The sequence below is a fragment of the Pygocentrus nattereri genome, chromosome 30 (genome assembly GCF_015220715.1).
Source record: "Pygocentrus nattereri isolate fPygNat1 chromosome 30, fPygNat1.pri, whole genome shotgun sequence".
In the NCBI taxonomy this organism is placed as follows: domain Eukaryota; kingdom Metazoa; phylum Chordata; class Actinopteri; order Characiformes; family Serrasalmidae; genus Pygocentrus; species Pygocentrus nattereri.
Genome location: NC_051240.1, coordinates 3,966,620 through 3,989,493, shown reverse-complemented (window position 1 = coordinate 3,989,493; position 22,874 = coordinate 3,966,620). Strand labels below are relative to the sequence as shown.

Below are 22,874 nucleotides of genomic sequence, written 5' to 3'. Positions count from 1 at the left end.
GTGTCTCTAAAACTCGGGCTTTAATCTACGAGTATCTGACATTGCTGGAAATCTAGGCAATGTTACAGCTGTTCAGCCTTAGCTGAGGAGCTGTGGAGCCTCTCTGCCTACGAGCTGCCGCGGCATCGCCTGCAGCAGCTGGCTGAGCGAGGAGCGCTGCGTACAGAAAGCTAGCTAATCTTCATGCTAGGCTGAGGGCTAACAGCTAACCTCAAGAGACTGGCTTTCCCTTCCAGTCTGTTTCCCCCATTAACGCATCACATTCTGATGCCACATTGACACTAACTGACCTCAGGCTGCAGCTCAGTACACAAGAGGTGAGGGGGCCAGCGAGTTCCGCCCTGTTTGGACGTCACGTTTTCTGCGTTTATTTGTATATCGGTAAAGAAAAAACTAATATATTAAGAAGAATGTCAGCCAGATGAACTGCTGTACTGCCCAATGCTATTCGTAGGCGGCTGCCAGCTTATCCAGTCATTTTTACCTAAATTACACAAACTGGTTTTGCAAACCTAGTCAAGCTATATAAAACAATAAAGCAGGTGTACCATGAATTCATCAAGACTAACCGTTATAACCAGTCTACAGTCTGCTGGAGTCCACGTAATGATCAAGAAAAGGCTCATAATACTAATGGTGGGCCTTACAGGTCCCATTCAAACAATAATGATGCCAGTGCTAAAATGCAGAACATGTACGTTTACCGTGTTATAAATCTAGAGCTAAGCCTGTGGTGATGTTTCGACAGATCCAGGCTGAGGATTCCCAGCTTCATATGAAGACATAACAACAGACATAGGCTGCATGTATAGTCGTAGTCTACACAGTCCTTTTCTGGGTTGACCTGCCCTCCTCCATCAGAATGAGGCACGCCAGTCTAAAAATACAGCCCAGGTACTTTTCTGCTTCGACAACAGAAGCGTTTTAAGGTGACATGAAAAGCAAAGAGACGCCGCGCTACAAAAGTAGTTCAGCTGCAGGCCACTGACGCGCTGCTCTTTGATGTAGGAAACTCCAACTCCCACATGGCCTTGGAAAAGTGGGGCACACAACAACTTAACAAATCAACCGCTACAACTTTCCATAATCCCCTCCGCTCCCTGAGGGGGGAAAGCAGCGCCTTGAGAACTCGAGGGACGCGTAGAGGAGCGATTCCTTGAGTGAAATGTTCAAAGCAGCGGCAGGGAGAGGAACGTCCTCACCAGCCCCCCCGAGAGACGAGCATGAAACGGTAATTAGCGTTATAATTAGCCAAGATTCAAATTCAGGGCCAAACGCTTCAGTCTTAGAAGCATTTCCCAGGAAAGCGGGAGACGTTCACCCACAAAATATCAAAGCTGTGTGGTCTCTCCATATGCTAATTTACAGGCATTTTCACATTTTAGGCAAGCTAATGCCGTTAATACTGAACGAGAACATCTGTCTAACATCTGGTGGGCAGAAGTTTAAAAAAAAAAAAAAAAAAGGGTGGCTAATTCAGCCTATAATTTCTTAAATTCACAAATTATACAGTATGTCATTGTTGTATTAACATGCTTTTAGTTATTTTCTCATTTATTCATTACGCTATTTCAATTATGTTTACACTATCTGAATGTTTAATAAAGAAAAGAGTAACAGAAATGAATTAAAATTAATTGGGTCACTTTATTTTGATAGCCTCCTACATATCATCTACAAATTCTCAGATTAACGCTTTAGTAGGTAAAGGTAGGTGTAAAATGTTGAATCTGCTCTTCTCCATGAATCACATCATTTCTCATCTCATGTCATTGCATTTCATGTTGATTTGTAAACAATCTTTGCATAATGTCACGACTTTTGGTTCCCTAAGGAACCTTTCAGTGGATAAGAACAATGTATGTAAGAATGTTAAGAACCTCCAGTACAATAAGACGACTCTTACAAAGGGTTAATAGATTAATTATAAACCATTCATAAACCCTTTATAAAGATGGTCTTGTTGTAAAATACAGCTTTTAAACACCTCAGGGTCACCGCAGCACTGAGAACATCCAGCCAACAGCGTCCTGTGGGCAGCATCCTGGGACCACTGATGAAGGACTAGAGGATGACCAACACTAACAGTGCAGCAGATGAGCTGTCGTCTCTGACTTTACATCTACAAGGCGGACCAAAAAGACAGGAGTGTCTATCAGAGTGGACACAGCGTTTAAAAAAATCCAGCAGCACTGCTGTGTCTGATCCACTTGCGCCGGCACAACACACACTAACACACCACCACCACGTCAGTGTCACTGCTGTGCTGAGAATGACCCACCACCCAAATAATACCTGCTCTGTGGGGGTCCTGACCACTGAAGAACAGCAACGTACGCAGAGAAACAGATGGACTACAGTCTGTAACTGTAGAGCTACAAAGGGCTGGAGCTGATAAAATGGGCAGTGAGCGCAGAAACAAGAAGGTGGACTGGTCAGCGTACAGTGAACACTCAAAATAAACATGTTACAATTTACAAATAATAAATACTGTTTTTAACGTCTCCTATGAAATCACTTTAGAGATAGTGTCTCCAACAATGTGTGAGAACATGTGCTGGTACACAATCTTCACCGCTACAGCTGGCAACGTCTTCAAAAAGGCTCTGCGTGGGAAGCTGAGAGTTCAGATCAGTGTCCGAGCTCGGTTTGACCCTGCTCAAAAGTCCCAGCACCCATCAGGCTCACCAGCGTTCTGTTAAACACATACAAACTCGGTGAAACAGCACAGGCGCAGGATTAGGAACCATTCGTTTTCTTAAGCTGTCTTCACCACAGAGCTGAGAGAAACGTAAACATTACCCAGTCCTCACAGCTACCCCCTCCAACTTCCTGCCCCTCTGCCTCTCTCTCCCTCGGCTGCACAATGTGGACAAAACAAAATAATACAACTTCTTCTGTTGCTTTTACTTTGAGCTGCTTTTTTAAATCTATGGAATTATATATATTTATATATAAATAAATATTACTAGTAGTAGTAAACAATATTATTACTATTATTATGATGATGATGATTATTATTATTATTATTATTATTATTTATACTACATATTGGAACACACAGTCTTTTTCTGAAATCTGATAAGTTATAACAGACAAAGCTGCACCACATTTTAAAAATACAATAAATTCAATGATTTCTATTAAACATTTCACACATTGTGCTGCAATAAATCCAATTATGTCCTCTTTTTAATCAAACAGTAGGGAGGTGACTGACGATATCCATGATACACTACAGTAACATACCGTGAAGCGATTTTTCAGCGTAATGCTAAACACTGACACCCCAACTGTTCACTTCTGCTTTGTTTAGTCCCTGCCTGTTAGCTAGAGCTCCTCCTATAATCCAAAGCTATCAAGCTGGGAAGGTGCAGGGTTCCTCCAAGACACCACATCTTTTCAAGCTACTGCCATCAATCTCACTAGAGTTCAACACATTTGGAGGAGAACACTAACTACTAATTCTGTCAGCTAACAGACTCCTGTATTGGCTGTGGTCTGAGGTAATTAAGTTATTCATATCTTCTTAACTTCTCCTTTAAATGTTCTTCCATATAACGTGATATTCATACACTGTATTGCCAAAAGTGTTCGCTCATCTGCCTTCATGCACATATGAACTTGAGTAAGATCCCATCCCTAATCCATAGAGTTTAATATGATGTCGGCCCATCCTTAGCAGCTATAATAGCTTCAACTCTTCTGGGAAGGCTTTCCACAAGGGTTAGGAGTGTGTTTATGGGAATTTTTGAGCGTTCTTCCAGAAGCACATTTGTGAGGTCAGACACTGATGTTGGACTAGAAGGCTTGGCTCACAGTCTCCTCTCTAATTCATCCCAAATATGTTCTATGGGGTTGAGGTCAGGACTCTTTGCAAACCAGTCAAGTTCTTCCACACTAAACTGGGTCATCCGTGTCTTTATGGACCTGCTTTGTGCACTGGGGCGCAGTCTTGTTGGAACAGGAAGGGGTCGTCACCAAACCGTTCCCACAAAGTTGGGAGCATTAAATTGTCCAGAATCTCTTGGTGCTGAAGCTTTAAGAGTTCCTTTCACTGGAACTAAGGGGCCGAGCCCAACTCCTGAAAAACAACCCCACACCATAATCCCCCCTCCACCAAACTTTACACTTGGCACAATGCAGTCGGAGAAGTACCGTCTCCTGGCAACCGCCAAACCCAGACTCCTCCATCAGATTGCCAGACGGAGAAGCGTGATTGGTCACTCCAGAGAACACGTCTCCACTGCTCTAGAGTCCAGTGGCGGCGCTTTACACCACTGCATTCGACTCTTTGCATTGCACTTGGTGATGTAAGGCTTGGATGCAGCTGCTCAGCCTTGGAAACCCATTCCATGAAGCTCTCTACACTGTTGAGCTGATCTGAAGCCACATGAAGTTTGGAGGTCTATAGCGATTGACTCTGCAGAAAGTTGGTGACCTCTGCGCACTATGCACCTCAGCTTCCCCTCAGCATCCGGATTTCCTCTTATTTAATAGCGAGGAAATTTCACGACTGGACTTGTTGCACAGGTGGTGTCCGATCACGGTACCACGCTGGAATTCACTGAGCTCCTGAGAGCGACCCATTCTTTCACTAATGTCTGTAGAAGCAGTCTGCAGGCCTAGGGGCTCGGCTTTATACACCTGTGGCCATGGAAGTGACTGGAACACCTGAATTCAATGATTCGGATGGGTGAGTGAAAACTTTTGGCAATATAGTGTACGTTTTAAATCAAAATGCTCCGTTATCTTCATCACTACTTTCCAAAATTGCTGCAGCAACTTCAGCAGCTGTAAACTCTGTGTCTCTGTGTAAACTCTGTGCCTCCGATGTGGACTGAATGAAGTATGGTGTCTGGCGTGATGGTCAGTCCTTAGTGATTTTATGAGCGTCTATCGGTCAGTTTCACTCAAAATGTAGATGGACAAACGAATCCACTGGTTCCACAGTCAGATGACGTGTATCTCAACCCCTCCTGATAGCCTCATAATTCCGGATGCGAGTCAAGTGCGATCTCGTGAGAAGATGGAATGGAAAGGGCGATCTCTACAGATTCAGGAAATGTTTGCCCCATATTTTTGTGCTGGATTATCATAAAGAGAGATAAACAGATACAGAAACATAAAATTTGGCAGACATAAATCACTTGTTGAGGTCCTGGTCTGCCTCAAAAGCTCTCAAACACATTCATAAAGTAATGATACATCTGTTCATTGGGTCCAAGCCTTGGCCTGGACCCCAGCCAGAGATCTGTATAGGAAATGGTGTGGAAGATCATCATGGATAAAGGAAGAAATGCACACCCTCTGCAGTCTTGCAAAGCCAAGACTCGCCACTTATTGAGCAAAACAACAAGAATGCGTCATGCTTCTTTTAGACCGAAGAGAAAAAAAACGAGTCTGTCATGTGGAGTCTTTCTTAATGGCGAGCTTGAGAAGATGGAGAGCTGTTATTGCTGTTATTACTGGTTTCTGCTGGCTCTCAGAGCTCCGGTTTCTGATCCTTCCCTTTCAGCGGCTAATTTTAGCCCCACTGCAGTTCAGCTTTTCATTCTCAGAATAATGAAATCCAGCACACAGCTTCCAGCCGTCTGGCCTTCAGCGAGCGCATTCAATGCAAACGAAACCTTCCGGCTCCTTTCAGAACCCCTGAGATGATCTGGAACTTTAGAAAAAGTTCTAGAGGGACAATTGCAGCCTTGATCAAAATCTGGTACTTTTATGTTACTTGACAGAATATCAAAACTTTCTTGTTCAAAAGCAAATTTTGGTACCTACAGCAAACTGGTTCATCAGCATCTGTGTACCAGTGAGCTTGTTACAAACTAAGTCGCTTGAATAAAGCTGGTTAAATCACTCAAATTGAAGTTAACATTGTCTGTTGAACAAGTACAAAAAAGCAAACACCCATATTAAAATTTAGATCCATCAGCTAGCTGTGTTTGTACACTATGGAATTAGACCTCCACACTTAACCCGTGAAATTTAACCAGTGAAACACCTACATACGTGCACACTGGTGAACACACACACTAGGGGGCAGCGAGCCCACTTGCCCGGAGCAGTGGGCAGCCCTATCCACGGCACCCGGGGAGTAATTGGAGGTTAGGTGTCTTGCTCAAGGGCACTTCAGTCATGGACTGTGAGCCAACCCGGCAACCTTCCGGTCACAGGGCTGGTTCTCTAACCTCCAGCCCGTGACTGCCCCCACTATGCAGTCTTAATGAAAGAACTAAGATATGATTTGTACAAAGGAATATACGCCATGTATATTTCTTTTTGTCAAACAAATATTTTTCTGCTACAGATACGTACAGATGGGAGACAAACTAAAAGAAAAAAAAACTGCCTTAACCCCTATTGGAGCTGGATTAGTATTACACTAGGATGGGCTATAATTTGAGCGATTACAGGTAAGATCTGTGATTTTAATTCAGCACGATTCTGCCACGTCTGTAGTTTAAGTAGTAATTCTGATGTGGATTTCCTCTTATAGCTCTCTAAACTCAGGGCACCTTAGTAATAGCAGGCCTCGAATCCACATCTTAGTAACGTAACAACAAAACCAGATAATAGAAAACAGACGAGGTCCGGTTCCACTTTAAATGGTGCAACAGTTACATGTAACTGTAGTCAGATGTAGCAGTACAAAGAGTTACATGTAGCAGTACAACTCTGCATCCTTTAATGTGGAACAAGAAAAGTCAAGCAATAAGCTGACTTCAGCTTTGCAGAAAGTGGCGTCTCAGATGAGTCTGAGAGCTAGATTTGACCCAATTCCTTATTCCTCAAGTTCATGATGAGACTACTGAACTCCAGAACATTTTTGGTGATGGCCGAATTTCAAGGGAAAGGAAAATGAACTAAAAAGCATGGTAAGGCATGTAGCTGGCCAGGCAGTGTGTTTTCTGTCCTGTTGGGCAGCTTCTGGTAGACTGACCGAACCCACTTTACTAGGTTAATGCTAGTCTATATATAATTTAGCCACACAGTGCATTACTGTTTCTAAGCACGGTGCCTGTTGCATAAAGCTGTTGTAAACAATGTTTGGATCTGAGCTATTAGGGGTAAATTTGGGAAGACCCTTTATACTGTACTAATTGGCCAGTCACGTCATGCCCAAATTACACTGCCAATTAAATTATTACCAGACAATTTATATCTAAAATTAATCCAGCCTGAATAGGGCTTTAGTCAGAAGAGCTTCAAGGCACTTTCAAGTCTGAGGAACTGCTCTAGAGGGATGGAACACGGTTCTCCTGAAATATATTCCCTCAGGTGTGCTTTGTCGATGGTGGTGGAGAATGTGGTCTAACCCATCACTCTAGACTCTCTTATACGTGTTCAACTGGGTGGAGAACTGATGGCTGTGAAGGCGACAGTATATCATTCATATCATTTTCACATTAATCAAAGCATTTATTGACTTCTCCTGTCCAGCAAAACAGAACCACCAGACTCCCTCATATATACTTGTGGATCATTTTAATTCTTTTAAGAAATACGCTAGAAGCAACCAAAGTTATCTGCCAATAGATTGAGATCGTTTCATTTCAAAGAATTACCTAAAACAAGTATAAAAATGTCTAAAATGTACAGTAAAATAAGAAAAATTCTGTAGATATAAAATGATTACACTGTAATGAGGGGTTTGTGTGCTGCAGCCCTTTACTCACTGCTCCTACTGCTGCCATTCAATGTTGAACTCTCTTTAAAAGTCACTCAGAGCTTTTCATCTTGAGCATCTTGATGCAAAATTGAGATCCACTCTGCTTCTCGGCACTTTTACACCAGCCACGGGGCGTGACAGAGTGATAATTGCTTAAAACTTCCATGGCATCTATTACGTCTAATAGTGAAAATTAGCATTATGTTAGCGGTTAACTCGACAACGCAGTGTTGCTTGTTAAGTGAATGACATTTCTGTGCTAAACATTGCTGTGCCTTGACTTCCACCCAGCAGATTTTCCTGATTTTATAACTGCACTCGTTCCACAGCACAAGTTCGCGCACTGACTGGAACATCTCACGCTTTATTATACACTGTTAGCTCCAAGCTATTTCGTTAGCTTTTGCTCTTTCACCAGAAGTCCACTCTGAAATACGTTTCTGCTGCTGTTGTAGACTCTTAAAAAGATGGTTATTCAAGGGCTTCTTTAGTACAGTTATTGGTTCGGTTGGTACGTGCAGCGATGAAGTAAAGCTGAAGCCGAGCTGGGCTCAGTCGACCGCTGTGTTCATTTTATTCTGCTCTTATCAAAGCCATCACAGGATCCATCATAAGACTGAAACTAAAACTAAGTAAAAACAAAACTAAAACTTAAAATGCACACTTAAAACTAACTGAAACTAAAGTGGAATTAAAAACCCAAACGAAAAATTAAATACAACCAAAGAAAATTTAAAAACTATAATAATAACAACAACATCAACAACATCATCACTGCACTGCCCTTATCTTCTTCATCATCAAGGAACACAGAAGAACCTTAGGCTTTGATTTCAGTGCCCAACAGCAGCAGAGGAGGAGAACACTGGAGCACTGTTTTGATCACTGGCACTGGGCGAGTGAGGAGAGTTCTTACAGAGATTAATGATTAAAAGTGGACTGGAACGTTGAGAAAGACGAAAAGCTTTGAAGTTCAGCGGTTTGGGGGAAAATAGAGAAGGGAGAGAAAGGGTGAAGAGAGAGAGATAGGGAGAGGGAGAGGGAGGGAGAGAAAGGGCCTGGGGGCCTTCAGCAGCAGCATGGCTCTTCGCAGTCTAAATTCAATTAAGAGTAGAAGAAGATGGCAGGCGTTCCTGAAGCCTCTCACTGCAGCTTGGGGAGTCCCAGCCAAACAAGGAGGGATTGGGGGCAGGGGCGGGGGGTTGGGGGGGGTTGGCGGAATTGGTTCAGAAGCATTACAGCGACCACATATCTGCAGGACTGCTTGCTCAACACTCTTCTGGATGAAAGCTAAGAGCACCACGGCCTTAAGAACATTACCGTCAAAGCAGAACCTCATCACAACGTCCCCAGTGGCGCCCCAAAAGTAGCACAGAGTTACAGATGGACCATGGAGTGTTTTCGGGGCCGATACCGATCAGGATACCACAACCAGTGAAATAAGCGGGACGGACGCGACCAGTGCAGCTAACCAGACAAAACAGTCCTCCTGCTTCAAAGATGAATTCTCAAGCATGGAATGACCAAACGGATGTGAAGGTGCTCAAAGAAATGAGTCCTCAAAGCTTTGACAGCAATCTGTGTTAAATACAGCCCTATATGGTCACACAGCGAGTTTACAGAGAAGTAGGAGCCCACTATGGAATACTATGGAATAATGTACTCGAAGACAAATGTTTTTCATTAGTGAAGTGGACATGATGAGGCTGGAGAAGGCTTCCTGTTCACCAGCTTCTTGTCCCAATTTTCCAGTTCCAAGTTTCACATTCTGGCGCCTCAGGCGAAACATGGCTCATATGTTTTATGTCACCGAGTGCGTTTACGTGCACTTAATGATCCGATCTTAATTATCCGGTTATCTGATTATTCAAACGGCTGCGTGAACAGCACTCTATGATTTCTTAGATCTGAGTAAGGTCTAGAAATCTGATTAAGAAATGAATAAAGAGAGCAGATCTCAGCGCGTGTAAACTCTTACTCTGATTTCTTTCGGGTTTTTAAAAAAAGGCACAGCGTGAGGTTTGAGCTCGACGTCATGTTTACATCACGTCTTGTTCTGTGACTTCATTGGCCGGTTGTAAAGGAGAAATCTGATTACCGTCTGACTCCCGTAGACCCGGAATTTCCCCATTATCTGGCTACTCAAGTGCATGTAAAATCTGATTTCCTGCAGTTATGGGATTATTAGATGCACGTACATGCAATCAGTGTTTACGTACTACATCGAATACTTTTTCCATGCTATGCGGTCTATAAGTGACCTGTTTGTAAAACAGGATGGTTTGATCAAAACTGTTTTGCAGTAGAGCATCTACTGACTCACAGCAGCACGGAAACATGACAGACCCACCTTAAGAGTCTCCCCGCGCCTGAAGCTCAGCTCATCGTCCGCAGTGGCGTTGAAGTCGTACTTGGCGATGGCCTCCATGGCAGAGGCTGCGCTGCTTCCCACGATGCTCTCTCTGCACGACTAGACAGTTAAATTGGACAAATTAGCTTTAATGCAAACAGCTCTGCCCCAGCAGCCCTTCCCCTGAGATTAGACCACATGCTGGACAGATAAGGTGCCATCCTCTCAGTGACCTCCTCATGAGGAACAATACGAGCTGCAGTGGGACAGAGCTCAGAGATCATGGTGTCAGATTGGGACAGAAGCCAACTCTCAAACCCATTTTATAAAGGAAGCAATGCAGCAAGACTAAACTGCAAAGAGCGTCCTTTGCCCAGTAATGGGTGAGTGAAAAAGTACTTCCATCAATTTTTTCCCATACAATGTACAGAGTGGCTTGGTGTGAAACATTCCGTGCTAGAGAAACCTACCGAGTCAGAACTGATCACAGGTGGTGATAGGAACCAGACGTCCACCTCTGAAACCTCCCTCTCAGAAGGTTATTACACATTAAATGGCTGTGAATGCACTGCCTGACGACTGAGACACTGCTTAATGGTAGTTTTCAGAAGACCTTGGCATTAAAATCCATTCATGGTGGGGAGATGCACAATATGCAGGTTTAATCCCTCCAAAAAAACAGATTATTTCAGATTTTCCACTGTTTCACCATCATCAGCATTCCATAGAAATGTATAGGCTCGCTGGTGGTTTTGGATAATAAATGCCTATATCTGTGTTGTAGTCATGCCGACGCCTGGTTCCCATCACCACCACTGTAAAGACGTCTGACGTGTTTAACTCGCAGTGACTGAACAGTGTGAACGTTGTGAAACAGGGATGAAGTTCTTTAAAACATGACTTTTGATTAAGGGCCATGATCACATTATATAACAAGAACCGGCGGCTTTAAATGTTTTGTTTTTTATATTGTAATGTTACATAGGGGTAGGAAATAGGACGATATTTATGGTTACAGTGATGATTACATTAAAATATGCCACCACATGCTTATGCCTTCCTAGGCATAATTAGTTCCACTTAGTCCAGAACATTTTCTAAAATGCTGAAGAAAAATCACGGGACCCACTGTTCTTGACAGGATTTTTTTCATCCATGCAACACTATTTGTGCTGGTGTGTCAATTCCAAAAATAGTGAGCATCGTGAAAACGTCCTGGAGTATTGTGATGTTATAGTTTTGCCAATATCGCGCAGCCTTACCTATACAGTGCCTTTAAAACCTGGAATAAAGCTGAACTAAGCCTCAAAATTGAGGTGTGAATCATCATACGCAATGCGCAGCGCCTCAACAACCTTAAAATCACATTTAACTCTTTCACTGCATAAACTAAACGGATGTTTGGATAGACGGACATGAGCTGGACCCCGAGCTTAAAGTGAGAGCTGGGTGAGATCTTCAAACACAGCACTCTAAACTTTCTAGCAGCAGAAAGCTGGTGTCTCCCATCTTGCACCCACCAAACCTTATGCCGTCTCAGACTGATGGAGAACGTGTTACTTTTGAAAATGGTTCTACCCAACAACCAAAGGGGTTCTGCTGTGGTTGCACAGTGACGATGCCAAGCTTGTAAAAGAGCCATTTTCAGAAACAACACACTAACCTTTTCTCCACGCAGAGGACCGTTTAAGCATGCAAACGGTTTCCAGGGTGGTCACGGTTCTAGATAGAAGCACAGAAGAACCATCTTTTTAAGAAGAGCAGACAAGGAGAAAGGATGAAGTTGGCTTCCCTGTTCGATTGTTTCCCGGTCCACCTTAAACGGTGCAGCAGTTACATTCTGGCGTCTCAGCCGATCGACTGTAACTGCTGCACCATTTAAGGTGGACCGGGGAAACGGGGGAAAAGGAGCGGGCGAATAAGAAGCCAACTTCAGCTTTGTGTTAAGTCATGATCTCCATCAGCACCAAAGCTACTCACCCAGCGGCTCCGCTGCCGTCACACAACGCCCGGTCCTCTAACGACCCAGCAGCCTTTGTCCACTTCACTGCGTCCAGCGGCGGCCAAGCAGCGCCCTGTAGATCTACTCACTGCGGTCTTCTCGACTCTCCTCGCTCCGACACCAGGCAGGAGAGGCAGAGAGAGCCGCTTATTTCCGTTTCCGTCCCCGTGGATGTGCTGGCTGGAGAGGCGGGCGCAACAAAGAGCTGCAGAAGATCCGCAGATCAGCTGCGGACAGCGCAGAGTGAGCGCACGCCCCAGCCGACAGCCCCAGCACGCGCCCCGGGACCGAGAGACTCCACCCCCGTTAAAAACGCTCAGACCAATCGAGCGCCCAGCTCGCGCCTTGAACCCTTACAATCCTGCCTGTACTGGAGAGCTCTTAAAGGGAAACCCCACCCATTTCCCCAAATTGCGCAATAAATCAGCGGTTAGGCCTAATACAGTCCCTCAGAGCGGTATGTTGTGCAAGCGCTTATTTACAGAGAAACCGCCCAACTCAGATGTCTTTACAGTGGTGGTGATAGGAACCAGGGGTCATCATGACTACAACACAGACATTTTATTCACTGTCCGGGACCACAAGTGAACCCACACGTGTCTTCTGAGTTTTTGATGATGGTGAAATAGTCGAAAACCTGAAAGTTGTCTTTATTTTGGGGACTATTTTGTTTCACAGCACCCTGCATATTATGTATTCCTCTAGCATGAATGGATTTTAAGGCCAAAATCGTCTCAAAACTCTCGTAAAACAGTGCCTCAGACATCAGGCAGTGAATTCATACCATTTTCATGCAGTGACTTTCTGTGGGGGAGCTTTTAGAGGTTTTAGACGTCTGGTTCCTATCACCGCCACTGTGAACCGTTCTGAGTGGGTAGGTTTCTCTAAAACAGAGCGTTTCACACCAAACCGCTCTGAATGACTCTGTTCACATCTTAACCAGCTAATTATGGAGATATTTTGAAACGTTGGTGGGGTTGTCCTTTAAGTAAGTCCTAATTGAATATGTAATTTCCGCATTAATGGAATATAACGGTTCGTTAAGGGATCTTTAGTAAAGAGACCTGTTCCATCAACCACGAGTGCTTAAATTTAAAGAACCATTTACATGATTGAACAGTTCATTCCACTCATTCATATTGATGGAGAACGTGTTGTATGTGGTTCTGTGTAGAACCTTTTTGAAAAGGGTTCTATATAGCACCAAAAAGGTTACAAGGCTGTCACTGTCACAACAGACGAACACTTTTTGGTGCTATACAGAACCAACGCGTTCTCCATCAATCCGAAGAATTCGAGCATGAAAGGTTTCTACGTAGAACGCGTGGTTCTATTGCCTTTATTAAAGGGCCGTTGAAGAACCATCTTTTTAATGAAGAAGAACATTTGTTGTATTTCATTATAAATGTACAAATATACTCGCCAACTAACTACGTGTGTAGGTAAAGACGCCGGTGTTCGTGTTTCGGCGCTTTTATTCATTAATAAGAGAAATTTAAAGGGAGATCGCTTTAAAATGACCCACCCAGAGCAGCGAGAGCGTGGCGCCATCTAGCGGCGAGTAGTGGAAACACAGCAGCAGTCAGAGTGATTACGTGAAATGATTACGGATTCCCAAAAAGTTGAACTTATGATGATCAGTGACGCCTGTATTTGAATGTGTGCAGTAGAGCAAGGCCGTTTCTCTTCGAAGTGTTTCGTTTTGTTGTTCGCCCGTGTTTGTGTGAGTGAACCGTAAACAGTGTCGCAGTTCCTCCGTCCGCCGCTGGGCGCCAGTATTGTGCCGGAGCGCTGCGCCGTGCAGCTGCAGATCGCCGCTGGTCTCTCAGTCACAGGCTCGTGAAACACACGCACCACGCAGTTTCAGTCACGGCAGTAAGACGCGTCACTCAGCGCCCCCTGAAGATGCCCTCAGGGGTCTGTCCCCCGTCTGTTTTCCACTCTTTTTAAATTTTAGCCAAACGCGCTGATTTCTTTCTTCCTCCACTTTTCCATGGATTTCTTCAGCGAGTCGCTGGAAAACTCGTCCGCGTTTGTCTTTAACTCCTCGCCACATCTCACAGGTGGGTTCTGCACTAACAGACGAGCAGATCAGAGCGGCTCCTTTATAAATCACACGGGTTTATATAGTTAAAGGTGCCTGCATATATATACACACACATTAAAGCCAAATCAATGTAAAAGTTCTCATCTTTAGTATGTAGTTTTAGCCTAAAGCATGAACTACTTGGAATTAATAGACTATCAAATGTAAATATGGTAATTTCCCATGTATTTATATTTATTAACTCATGAAGTTAATAGTTTTATTTTTAAATATTCAGTTACTAATATGTGAGGGGTCTTTTATGTGTACGATCATATTATATTATACTATTTTATATTATATTATATTATATTGTATTATATTATATTGCATTATATTATATTATATTATATTATACTGTATTATACTATATTATATTGTATTATATTATTTTATATTATACTATAATATTTTATACTGTAACACATTGAAAATGTGTATGAATGTGATCTTCCACTGATGGTCACAGTGAACACTTGACCCACACTGTAAAATCTGTAAAATCTGACGGGTTCAGTTGAGAGCCATTTGGTTGAGTATGTTTAACGATCCGGCTGAAAATGGCCTTTCTCCGTCTTTTCTGAGGAAGGTGAGTGCTGGTGTAGCTAAAGAAATCTCATGTCACCTGCATTACAAACACTGTGTTAATGAAACAGAGCAGAACCAGAAATGCTTCTCCTGGAAAGTCGTCAACTTGGCAACAAATCAGCAAATTTATGTGACCAAGTATTTGCCCCCCCCCCAAAAAAAGACAGTTTAGTGTGGTCAGCAAGTGACTGCTGGGTATTCATCTGAACCCGGAGACAGCAAGTCCTGATTCAGGATTTAAGGTTTTAACTGCCACACAGTGACGCTGGGGTCTGGATGCAGCTCTGTGCGCCACACATTAACATGCAATGACGTGAAAGCTCCAGCTGTACCAGCCATCACCCTTAAACTACTTGATGTCACTACTTTCATCTCAAGCTTGTCAGATTTTTTCATTTCATCGAAGACAATTCCGGAAATTAGCACATGACTGTTTTGGTCGGCGTGATTTCCTTTGGTTTCTTTTGACTGAACCCTAAAATAATGAGCCGCTACACTGAAAAACATGGCATGTTGTCAGGAAACGTTCTCTTAAATATCTTGAATCTAACATCTCCTGTGGAGACTGTTGTAAACTTAATTTAAGACCATTTACCTTATTTCTACACATTTTTTTCAGGTTATCTCACTATACTGGTAGATCATTTTGCTTGTTTTAAGAAATGTGCTTAAAACCAGCATAAGTGCCAGTGCAGTACAGTGACAGTATAGTGAGGTGATTTATTAAAAAAATGATTTAAAACAGGTAAATAAATAAAGAAATGAGCTACATCATCACATAGTAAGTGCACAACTATCTCAGAATAGGAACCATTAGATATATCTGGATTTCAGATCCTTTCACTTGACAACAGGCCATTTTTTAAATGTGTAGCTCCGCTTTTGTGCTTTTCACACTGATACTCAGCTCAAAGTGGCTGATTTACTGAAGACAGGCCTAAAATTGGACTTTTGGATTGTTTCATCCGGTGCACATCCGGTACTGCATGCCTTGTCTTTGATAGTGCTAGTCACTTACAGTGGTGGTTATGCAGGGGTTTAGCTAGAACCTGTAGAATCAGGCGGCCTGGAAAACCCAGCAATGTCATTTTGTCAGCATCCTACTAGGAAAAAACACCGAACAGCGTTACTGTGTTAAAGCGATATGAAAAGTGACACCTTGTTTTTCTGCGCATCATTGAATCTGTCAGTTATTTCCACATGAATTAAATATTACATCAACACAATTAGTGCCTAAAGTGAAAGAGCTGTGTTATGTAGCGCACCGTGATGTCAGCAGAAGTGGAAACCCAGGGGAAGTCATGATTCTGCTGCATGACACACAGCAAGAAGGACACACACACAGAACAACAGGCTCACAGGGGTGGTCACCCCTACCCACCCCTCCTCACCGTAGCCCACTCCCTGACATAGCAGCACCGTATAAGTTAACCTACAACACATTTACAGCATCTAGCAGACACTCTTATCCAGAGTGACTCAGAAAAGTGCTTCACTGTCCACAGTTACATGCATTCAACTTTAAAAAATAATGAATTAGCACGACCCTAATCACAGCAGGACTCACTAAATAGTAAATGTAGTTATGTTATAACTGAAGTTTGGGGGAGGAGCATGTCTGTAACCCCTTCCTCATCGAATCTAATACCCTTTAAATTCACGTCCTCACCTTCCGTTCCTGTGAGGAAGTGTTAGAAATCCCCGCCACCACCCACCACCCCATCTCCCTCCTGCCCCTCAGTCCTACTACAGCTATGAGGGGGTCTGGCCTTCTAGCTACAGGCAGCAGCTGCCCAGAACTCCAGCCCAAGTTCTCAGAGTTCTGCCCCCCTCCCTCAATCAGTCTGCCCTCATACCACCACCACATGTTGAACTGCAGCGTATCCAGCCTGATGACAGAGCTCAATTAAAGATGGCTCACTTATGAGATCAGACTGTCTTACTTACTGTCTTACTTTCCACGCCTGGGGTGGCCAGAAGGGCAGCTATGCTGCATTTCAGGATGGCACTGACCCCCCTGGCCACCTCTCAGCTATGCCGCTGGTGTTATGGCCACAAATACACTATACTGCCGAAAGTGTTCGCTCGTCTGCCTTCACACGCATATGAGCTTGAGTGGCATCCCGTTCTTAATCCATAGGCTTTGATATGATGTCTGCCGACTCTTTGCAGCTATAACAGCTTCAACTCTTCTGGGAAGGCTTTCCACAAGGGTTAGGAGTGTTTATGGGAATTTTTGGCCGTTCTTCCAGAAGCACATTTGTGAGGTCAGACACTGATGTTGGACGAGAAGGCCTGACTCACAGTCTCCACTCTAATTCATCCCAAACGTGTTCTATCGGGTTGAGGTCAGGACTCTGTGCAGGCCAGTCAAGTTCTTCCACACTAAACTGGCTCATCCGTGTCTTTATGGACCTGCTTTGTGCACTGGTGCGCAGTCTTGTTGGAACAGGAAGGGGCCGTCCCCAAACTGTTCCCACAAAGTTGGGAGCATGAAATTGTCCAAAATCTCTTGGCGCTGAAGCTTTAAGAGTTCCTTTCACTGGAACTAAGGGGCCGAGCCCAACTCCTGAAAAACACAGTGTTACGATCCCCTCAGATGTAGCTAGGGGGAAGAGAGGGGAAATAACAAAATAACATGGCATGGCATGTAATGAGAGATGGAAGGGAAGGGCACCAGTACACAGTAGTGACGTTTGCATCAGAACTTTTACTTTGCTTCCCACTGAAAAATGTATGATACAGGAGCGTCACTTATAAGAACAGACAAAAATAAACTAAAACAAACTATATAAATCAAAAGAAAAGAAAAAAATAACAAACCATTCAATATAGAAAAAATATTAACTAATAAAGCCCAACCAAGCACAAAGGTGGACGATGGACGGTGTCAAAGACATAAACCAAAAAGAAAACAAATCTTACCTACATAACCATAAATCTAATCCTGTCCCAAAATACAGCGGGTGGCAATCGCCCCTTACCTAATGTGTCTAAAACAATCCAGCCTATAATGAATGCATATGTATAGGCGCGCCCAACTTGCCTGTCCACACCACGCGCTGGAAAGGGGAGAAAAACAGAGACAGAGAGACGGAGCACAAGAGAGTCATGTTACTGGCTACATCTTCACAATTGAACTAAGACTGACTTTTGCTAGGAGTCTCTTCCCATAACCGGCCACAGGTGAATTCTTTTATCCGCCAAGGCCCATCCCACAGCAGAAATCAGCCTCTCCGATTGGTGGAGAGGAGAAAGAAGCACAACCAAGCATCCAAGGTCCACCATAATCCATCATGCGCACAGCTGCACCTGATGTGGTCAGGGGAGGAAAAAAAAGGAAAAAAAAACATACGTGCAACACTGGCACGTAACACACCCCCACAGCATAATCCCCCCTCCACCAAACTTTACACTTGGCACAATGCAGTCAGACAAGTATCATTCTCCTGGCAACCACCAAACCCAGACTCATCCATCGGATTGCCAGATGGAGAATTCGTCACTCCACAGAGCACGTCTCCACTGCTCTAGAGTCCAGTGGCGGCTTTTACACCACTGCATTTGGCGCTTTGCATTGCGCTTGGTGATGTAAGGCTTGGCTGCAGCTGCTCAGCCTTGGAAACCCATTCCATTAAGCTCTCTACGCATGAGCTGATCTGAAGGCCACATGAAGTTTGGAGATCTGTAGTGTAGTGGGCTGACCCCACTCTGCCATTTTACATGACCGACCACTTCGTGGCTGAGCTGCTGTCGTTCCCAATCACTTCCACTTTGTTATAATCCCACTGACAGTTGACTGTGGAATATTTAGTAGTGAGGAAATTTCACGACTGGACTTGTTGCACAGGTGGCGTCCGATCACGGTACCACGCTGGAATTCACCGAGCTCCTGAGAGCGACCCATTCTTTCACTAATGTCTGTAGAAGCAGTCTGCAGGCCTAGGGGCTCGGCTTTATACACCTGTGGCCATGGAAGTGATTGAAACACTTGAATTCAGTGATTTGGATGGGTGAGTGAATCCTTCTGGAAATATAGTGTATGTATCACAATATAGTTTAGATTTTCTGTATCCAAATCCAAAGTTAATATGAGAAATTGTTATTGTACAAAATACTAAAAAACAAAACTGAATAATATGTACATATATAGAACTTATAGAACTTGCCAACATTGTCTTCTATCATTAGCCCTGCGAGCAAGGCAAAAACGCTGCTAAATGATTTAGTTGGCTTATTTGGCAGCTTTTTCATTCCACCCTAAATTGAGCAACAGTTACATTCTAACACATATACAGGCACCTGAATGTACTGGTTGTACCATTTAAGGTGGAACGGGAAATAAGAAACAAGAAACCAGCTACATCTTCATCGAATTTGTCAAGTCATTTGTCTGATACATGTTTCCCATACACTCACCCCCCTTGACCATCAGACACTACTGGAATTTGAAAAATATGGCAGTCATTCATGTTTCAGTACCAGCTGCTCTACGGATTGTTTTGAGGTCATGGTGTCATCTGGTGCAGCTGAGCGAGTCAGGCAGCTCCTCAGCCAGTACAAGGGAAACAGAAGTACTCTGGTGTTTATGTTAGGCTAATGTTCCTTTATGTCCGCTGAATTGAGAACAAAACAGACTAATTCAGGTAAAACAGACTGGACAGCAGGAGGTGACTGAGGGTCTGCTGCCCTTTCATTTTAATTGGGAAAGTATTTAAAACATCCCTGATTTAGAAATTTAGCTAAACGGGATAGCGTTAGTGGGGTCTGCACTGTTTGTACTGTTTATCTGTGCTTATTTTTGCTGTACAAGCGCAACGGCTAAAACAAAACTCAAAACTGAGAAAGAATTTCAACCAGTACACTGTCCACTACTGCTAATCACCACATTCAGCTCAACAATGTCAATCATTTTAATTTACAATAGGCAAAATAATCCCAAAAGATTCCACGCTAACAATATTGTGCTGGACTAATACTCGTGTTTTTCTGCAGATAACAGCACATCTCAGTATGACGTCATCATTTTGCCCAGCATCTTTGGCATCATCTGCTTCTTGGGCATTGTTGGCAACTGCCTCGTCATCTACACCATCGTGAAGAGGACCAAATGCAGTGCCAAGCAGACCGTCCCAGACATCTTCATCTTCAGCCTGTCCATCGTGGACCTTCTATTCCTCCTGGGGATGCCCTTCCTCATCCACCAGCTGCTGGGAGAGGGCTCCTGGTGTTTTGGAAGCATCCTGTGCACAGTTATCACTGCCCTGGACTCCAACAGCCAGACGGTCAGTACCTACATCCTAACGGTAATGACTCTGGACCGCTACGTTGCCACGGTGCATCCAATTCGCTTTAACCACATACGGACGCCACGGGTGGCCGTGGCGATTGTTATAATAGTCTGGTTACTCTCGGTCATCTCAGTAACTCCTCTAATCCTGTATGCTGGACTCATGACACTTCCCGGTGGACGAGTTGGTTGCGCCCTTCTTCTCCCAAACCCCTCCACTGACATCTACTGGTTCACCCTCTACCAGTTTCTGCTGGTGTTCGCCCTGCCATTGGCCATCATCTGCTTGGTTTTCTTCAAGATCCTCCAGCACATGTCCACCAACATAGCTCCGCTGCCACCCCGGAGCCTTCAGGTGCGCACCAAGAAGGTAACCCGTATGGCTGTGGCCATCTGCTCGGCTTTCTTCACGTGCTGGGCTCCATACTACATCTTACAGTTAGTTCACCTGGGCATCCATCAGCCCAGCCCAGCTTTCTACTATGCATACAACATAGCCATTAGCATGGGCTACGCTAACAGCTGCATTAGCCCCTTCCTTTACATCCTGCTCAGTGACCACTTCAAGAGGCAGCTCATCATAGCCGTCCAGCCGGTCCACAAGCGTTTCCGGGTCAACCCCAGCACGACAGAGGGCAGCATGACCTTGCATCTCGCTCCAGATGGACAGAGGCATTCACACTCAGATGACTCTGGACAGTGAGCTGAGGAAACGCTATAAAAGTCTTCATGAGGAATTCCACAGATGCTTCGAAATATCTGCATAATTAAATTATTAACATGTAAGTTATTCAGAGTGGTTTGGTGTAAAACGCGCCTTTCAAGAGAAACAGAGTCAGAATTGTTCAGAGTGGAGGTGATGGGACCTAGACAAGTTATTACATGAGACAGTTATTATTACACTGCCTGATGTTTGAGACACTGTTTTGTGATAGTTTTGAGAAGATTTTCTTCTTAAAAGCCATTAATGGTGGATGAGTGCATGGCGGGTGTTGAGAGGCAAAAAAAAAAAGTCGCCAAAGAAAACTTAGCATTTGACAATTTCCACTATTTTACCATCATCAACATTCCATATAAAACTCAGAAGATACGCGCAGGTTCACTTTTGGTTTTCGATAGAAAATAAAATCTGTCTATATTTGTTTTATAGTGATCGCAACCCCTGGTTTCTATCACCACAACTGTAAAGAAATCTGAGCCATTTCACACCAAACCACACAGAATCCCTCAGTTTTCTTTATTTTGTCTCACAACACCCTGCGTGTATCCCTGCATCATGAATGGATTTGAAAGCCAAAATGCTCTCAAAACATTATTATTATAAAACGTCTCAGGCATCAGGCAGTGTATTCATGCAATAACTTTCTGTGATGGAGTTTTTAGAGGTAGATGTTTTGTTCTTATCACCACCACTCTGAACAATTCTGCCTCTGTAAGTTTCTCTAGTACTGAACGTTTCACACCAGACCACTCTGAGCAGCTCTGTTTACATCTTAACCTTTTAATTATTCAGGACATTTCACAGAATTCTGTTTAAACAAGTTGAAAAATATTAGGTAACAGACTTCCATTATTCATAAGCTACATTGTAAGGTAAATAATGAAAGTTAAGACAATAAGCATGTGTAATATTCCTGTAAAGCCACTGCTGACCAGCCGCCCACTCTGGACGATGACCACAGGGATCTGGCTAAGTGTAAGGAAGTGTGGAAACATTCATATCTGCCTGTTCTGATTTCGGTCGTCATGGCAGCATATCATATGCGTGTCTGATCTAGGAGCACTTATGACAGTGGTTCAAATCGGATGGCCTCCCAGCTCTATAGTGTGAACATGCAGTAGCTGAACACTAATTAACATCATAAGGGCTGTTAGATCTGGGCTGGGGTTAAGCTTATTGAGGAATGTCTATAAGATTATTGAGGAAGATCTAGAAGCTTAATGAGGATGATCTTGCTGTTGTCGGAAGAAAACCTTATATCTCCAAAATGATAACTTTACAGGAGAAAGAAAAAATCTTCTTTAATTTCATTGTAAGTCAATGGAACCAGACGTCTTTCCGAGTCATTTTTGGCCATTTCTTCTCATCCATTCCTCACAAAATTTACAGAAAATGTAAAGCAAGTTCAAATGATGTCAAAAACTGAAAATAATGATAAAAATGGAGACACAAGGTTTTCTTCTGACAGCAGCGATCTATTGCATATACAAAGCGTCTTTGTATAGAGACCTTGAGCTCACATCCTCCTTTAAACTGCTCTTCAGTTTGACCTCTTCATCTTCAGACTCATGATGTGTATTAGAAGAGGCAGAAAGAGCAGCGTGCTCAGGATAGGTAAAAGGACAAAGGTCTATGAAAAGATCAACATCAATATTTGTAGAATATATCTAACGTTGAATGTGCAGCATGTATATATATACACACACACTTTACAGTGTAAATATGTGAACTGTGACATTAAGCTTATATGTATGCATAGAGCACAAATGAGTTACAGTTATGCAAAGATAAGCCACAGTTTTAACACTGTTCAGCATCAATGTACTGTAAATTCTGTAAACAATCCTTTTTTTTGGAGTAGGGTAAAAACCATGATGCTTGGAGAAGAACACAAAGTGAACTGTCCTGCTGTGTCAGCTACAATGCAAACATTTTTTGTTGTAAGTTTTCATTCATTTCATACGTTTTCATTCATTTCCATTCATTTTTCTTGATTTAATGAACTACATCTGAAGTGAAGTCTGAAAAGAAAAAGTAATACTTCTTTAAACAAAATAAAAAGCAGGTTAAATAGTCTAAACTCTTACAGAAGTCACATAATAGGAAATATTAAATATTAAACATATTGACTACATTTGAATTCCACTGATTTTCTACATTTCTGC

General features: G+C 43.3%; 2 protein-coding genes across 3 annotated transcripts in view; one reads left to right on the top strand and one right to left on the bottom strand.

Moving 5' to 3' along the window:
* The window catches only part of grb2a (growth factor receptor-bound protein 2a), a 36,466-nt gene extending 24,144 nt beyond the window's left edge, over positions 1-12,322 (bottom strand). The window contains exons 1-3 of one of the 2 annotated variants that reach the window (XM_017721620.2): positions 12,003-12,322; positions 11,686-11,744; positions 10,023-10,142 (exon numbers count right to left, since the gene is read on the bottom strand). In XM_017721620.2, the coding sequence (XP_017577109.1) occupies positions 10,023-10,100 (78 nt within the window). In that variant the 5' untranslated portion in view covers positions 10,101-10,142; positions 11,686-11,744; positions 12,003-12,322. The remainder of the gene's footprint in view (positions 1-10,022; positions 10,143-11,685; positions 11,745-12,002) is intronic. The other variant, XM_017721621.2, reaches the window with a different exon arrangement.
* A 1,586-nt stretch (positions 12,323-13,908) lies between these two features.
* On the top strand, positions 13,909-21,983 carry mchr1a (melanin-concentrating hormone receptor 1a). The gene is made up of 2 exons (XM_037536582.1): positions 13,909-14,087; positions 19,694-21,983. Exons 1-2 carry the CDS (start codon positions 14,018-14,020, stop codon positions 20,689-20,691), a joined length of 1,068 nt encoding a protein of 355 aa, XP_037392479.1. The 5' UTR covers positions 13,909-14,017; the 3' UTR covers positions 20,692-21,983.
* Positions 21,984-22,874: the final 891 nt, after the last annotated feature.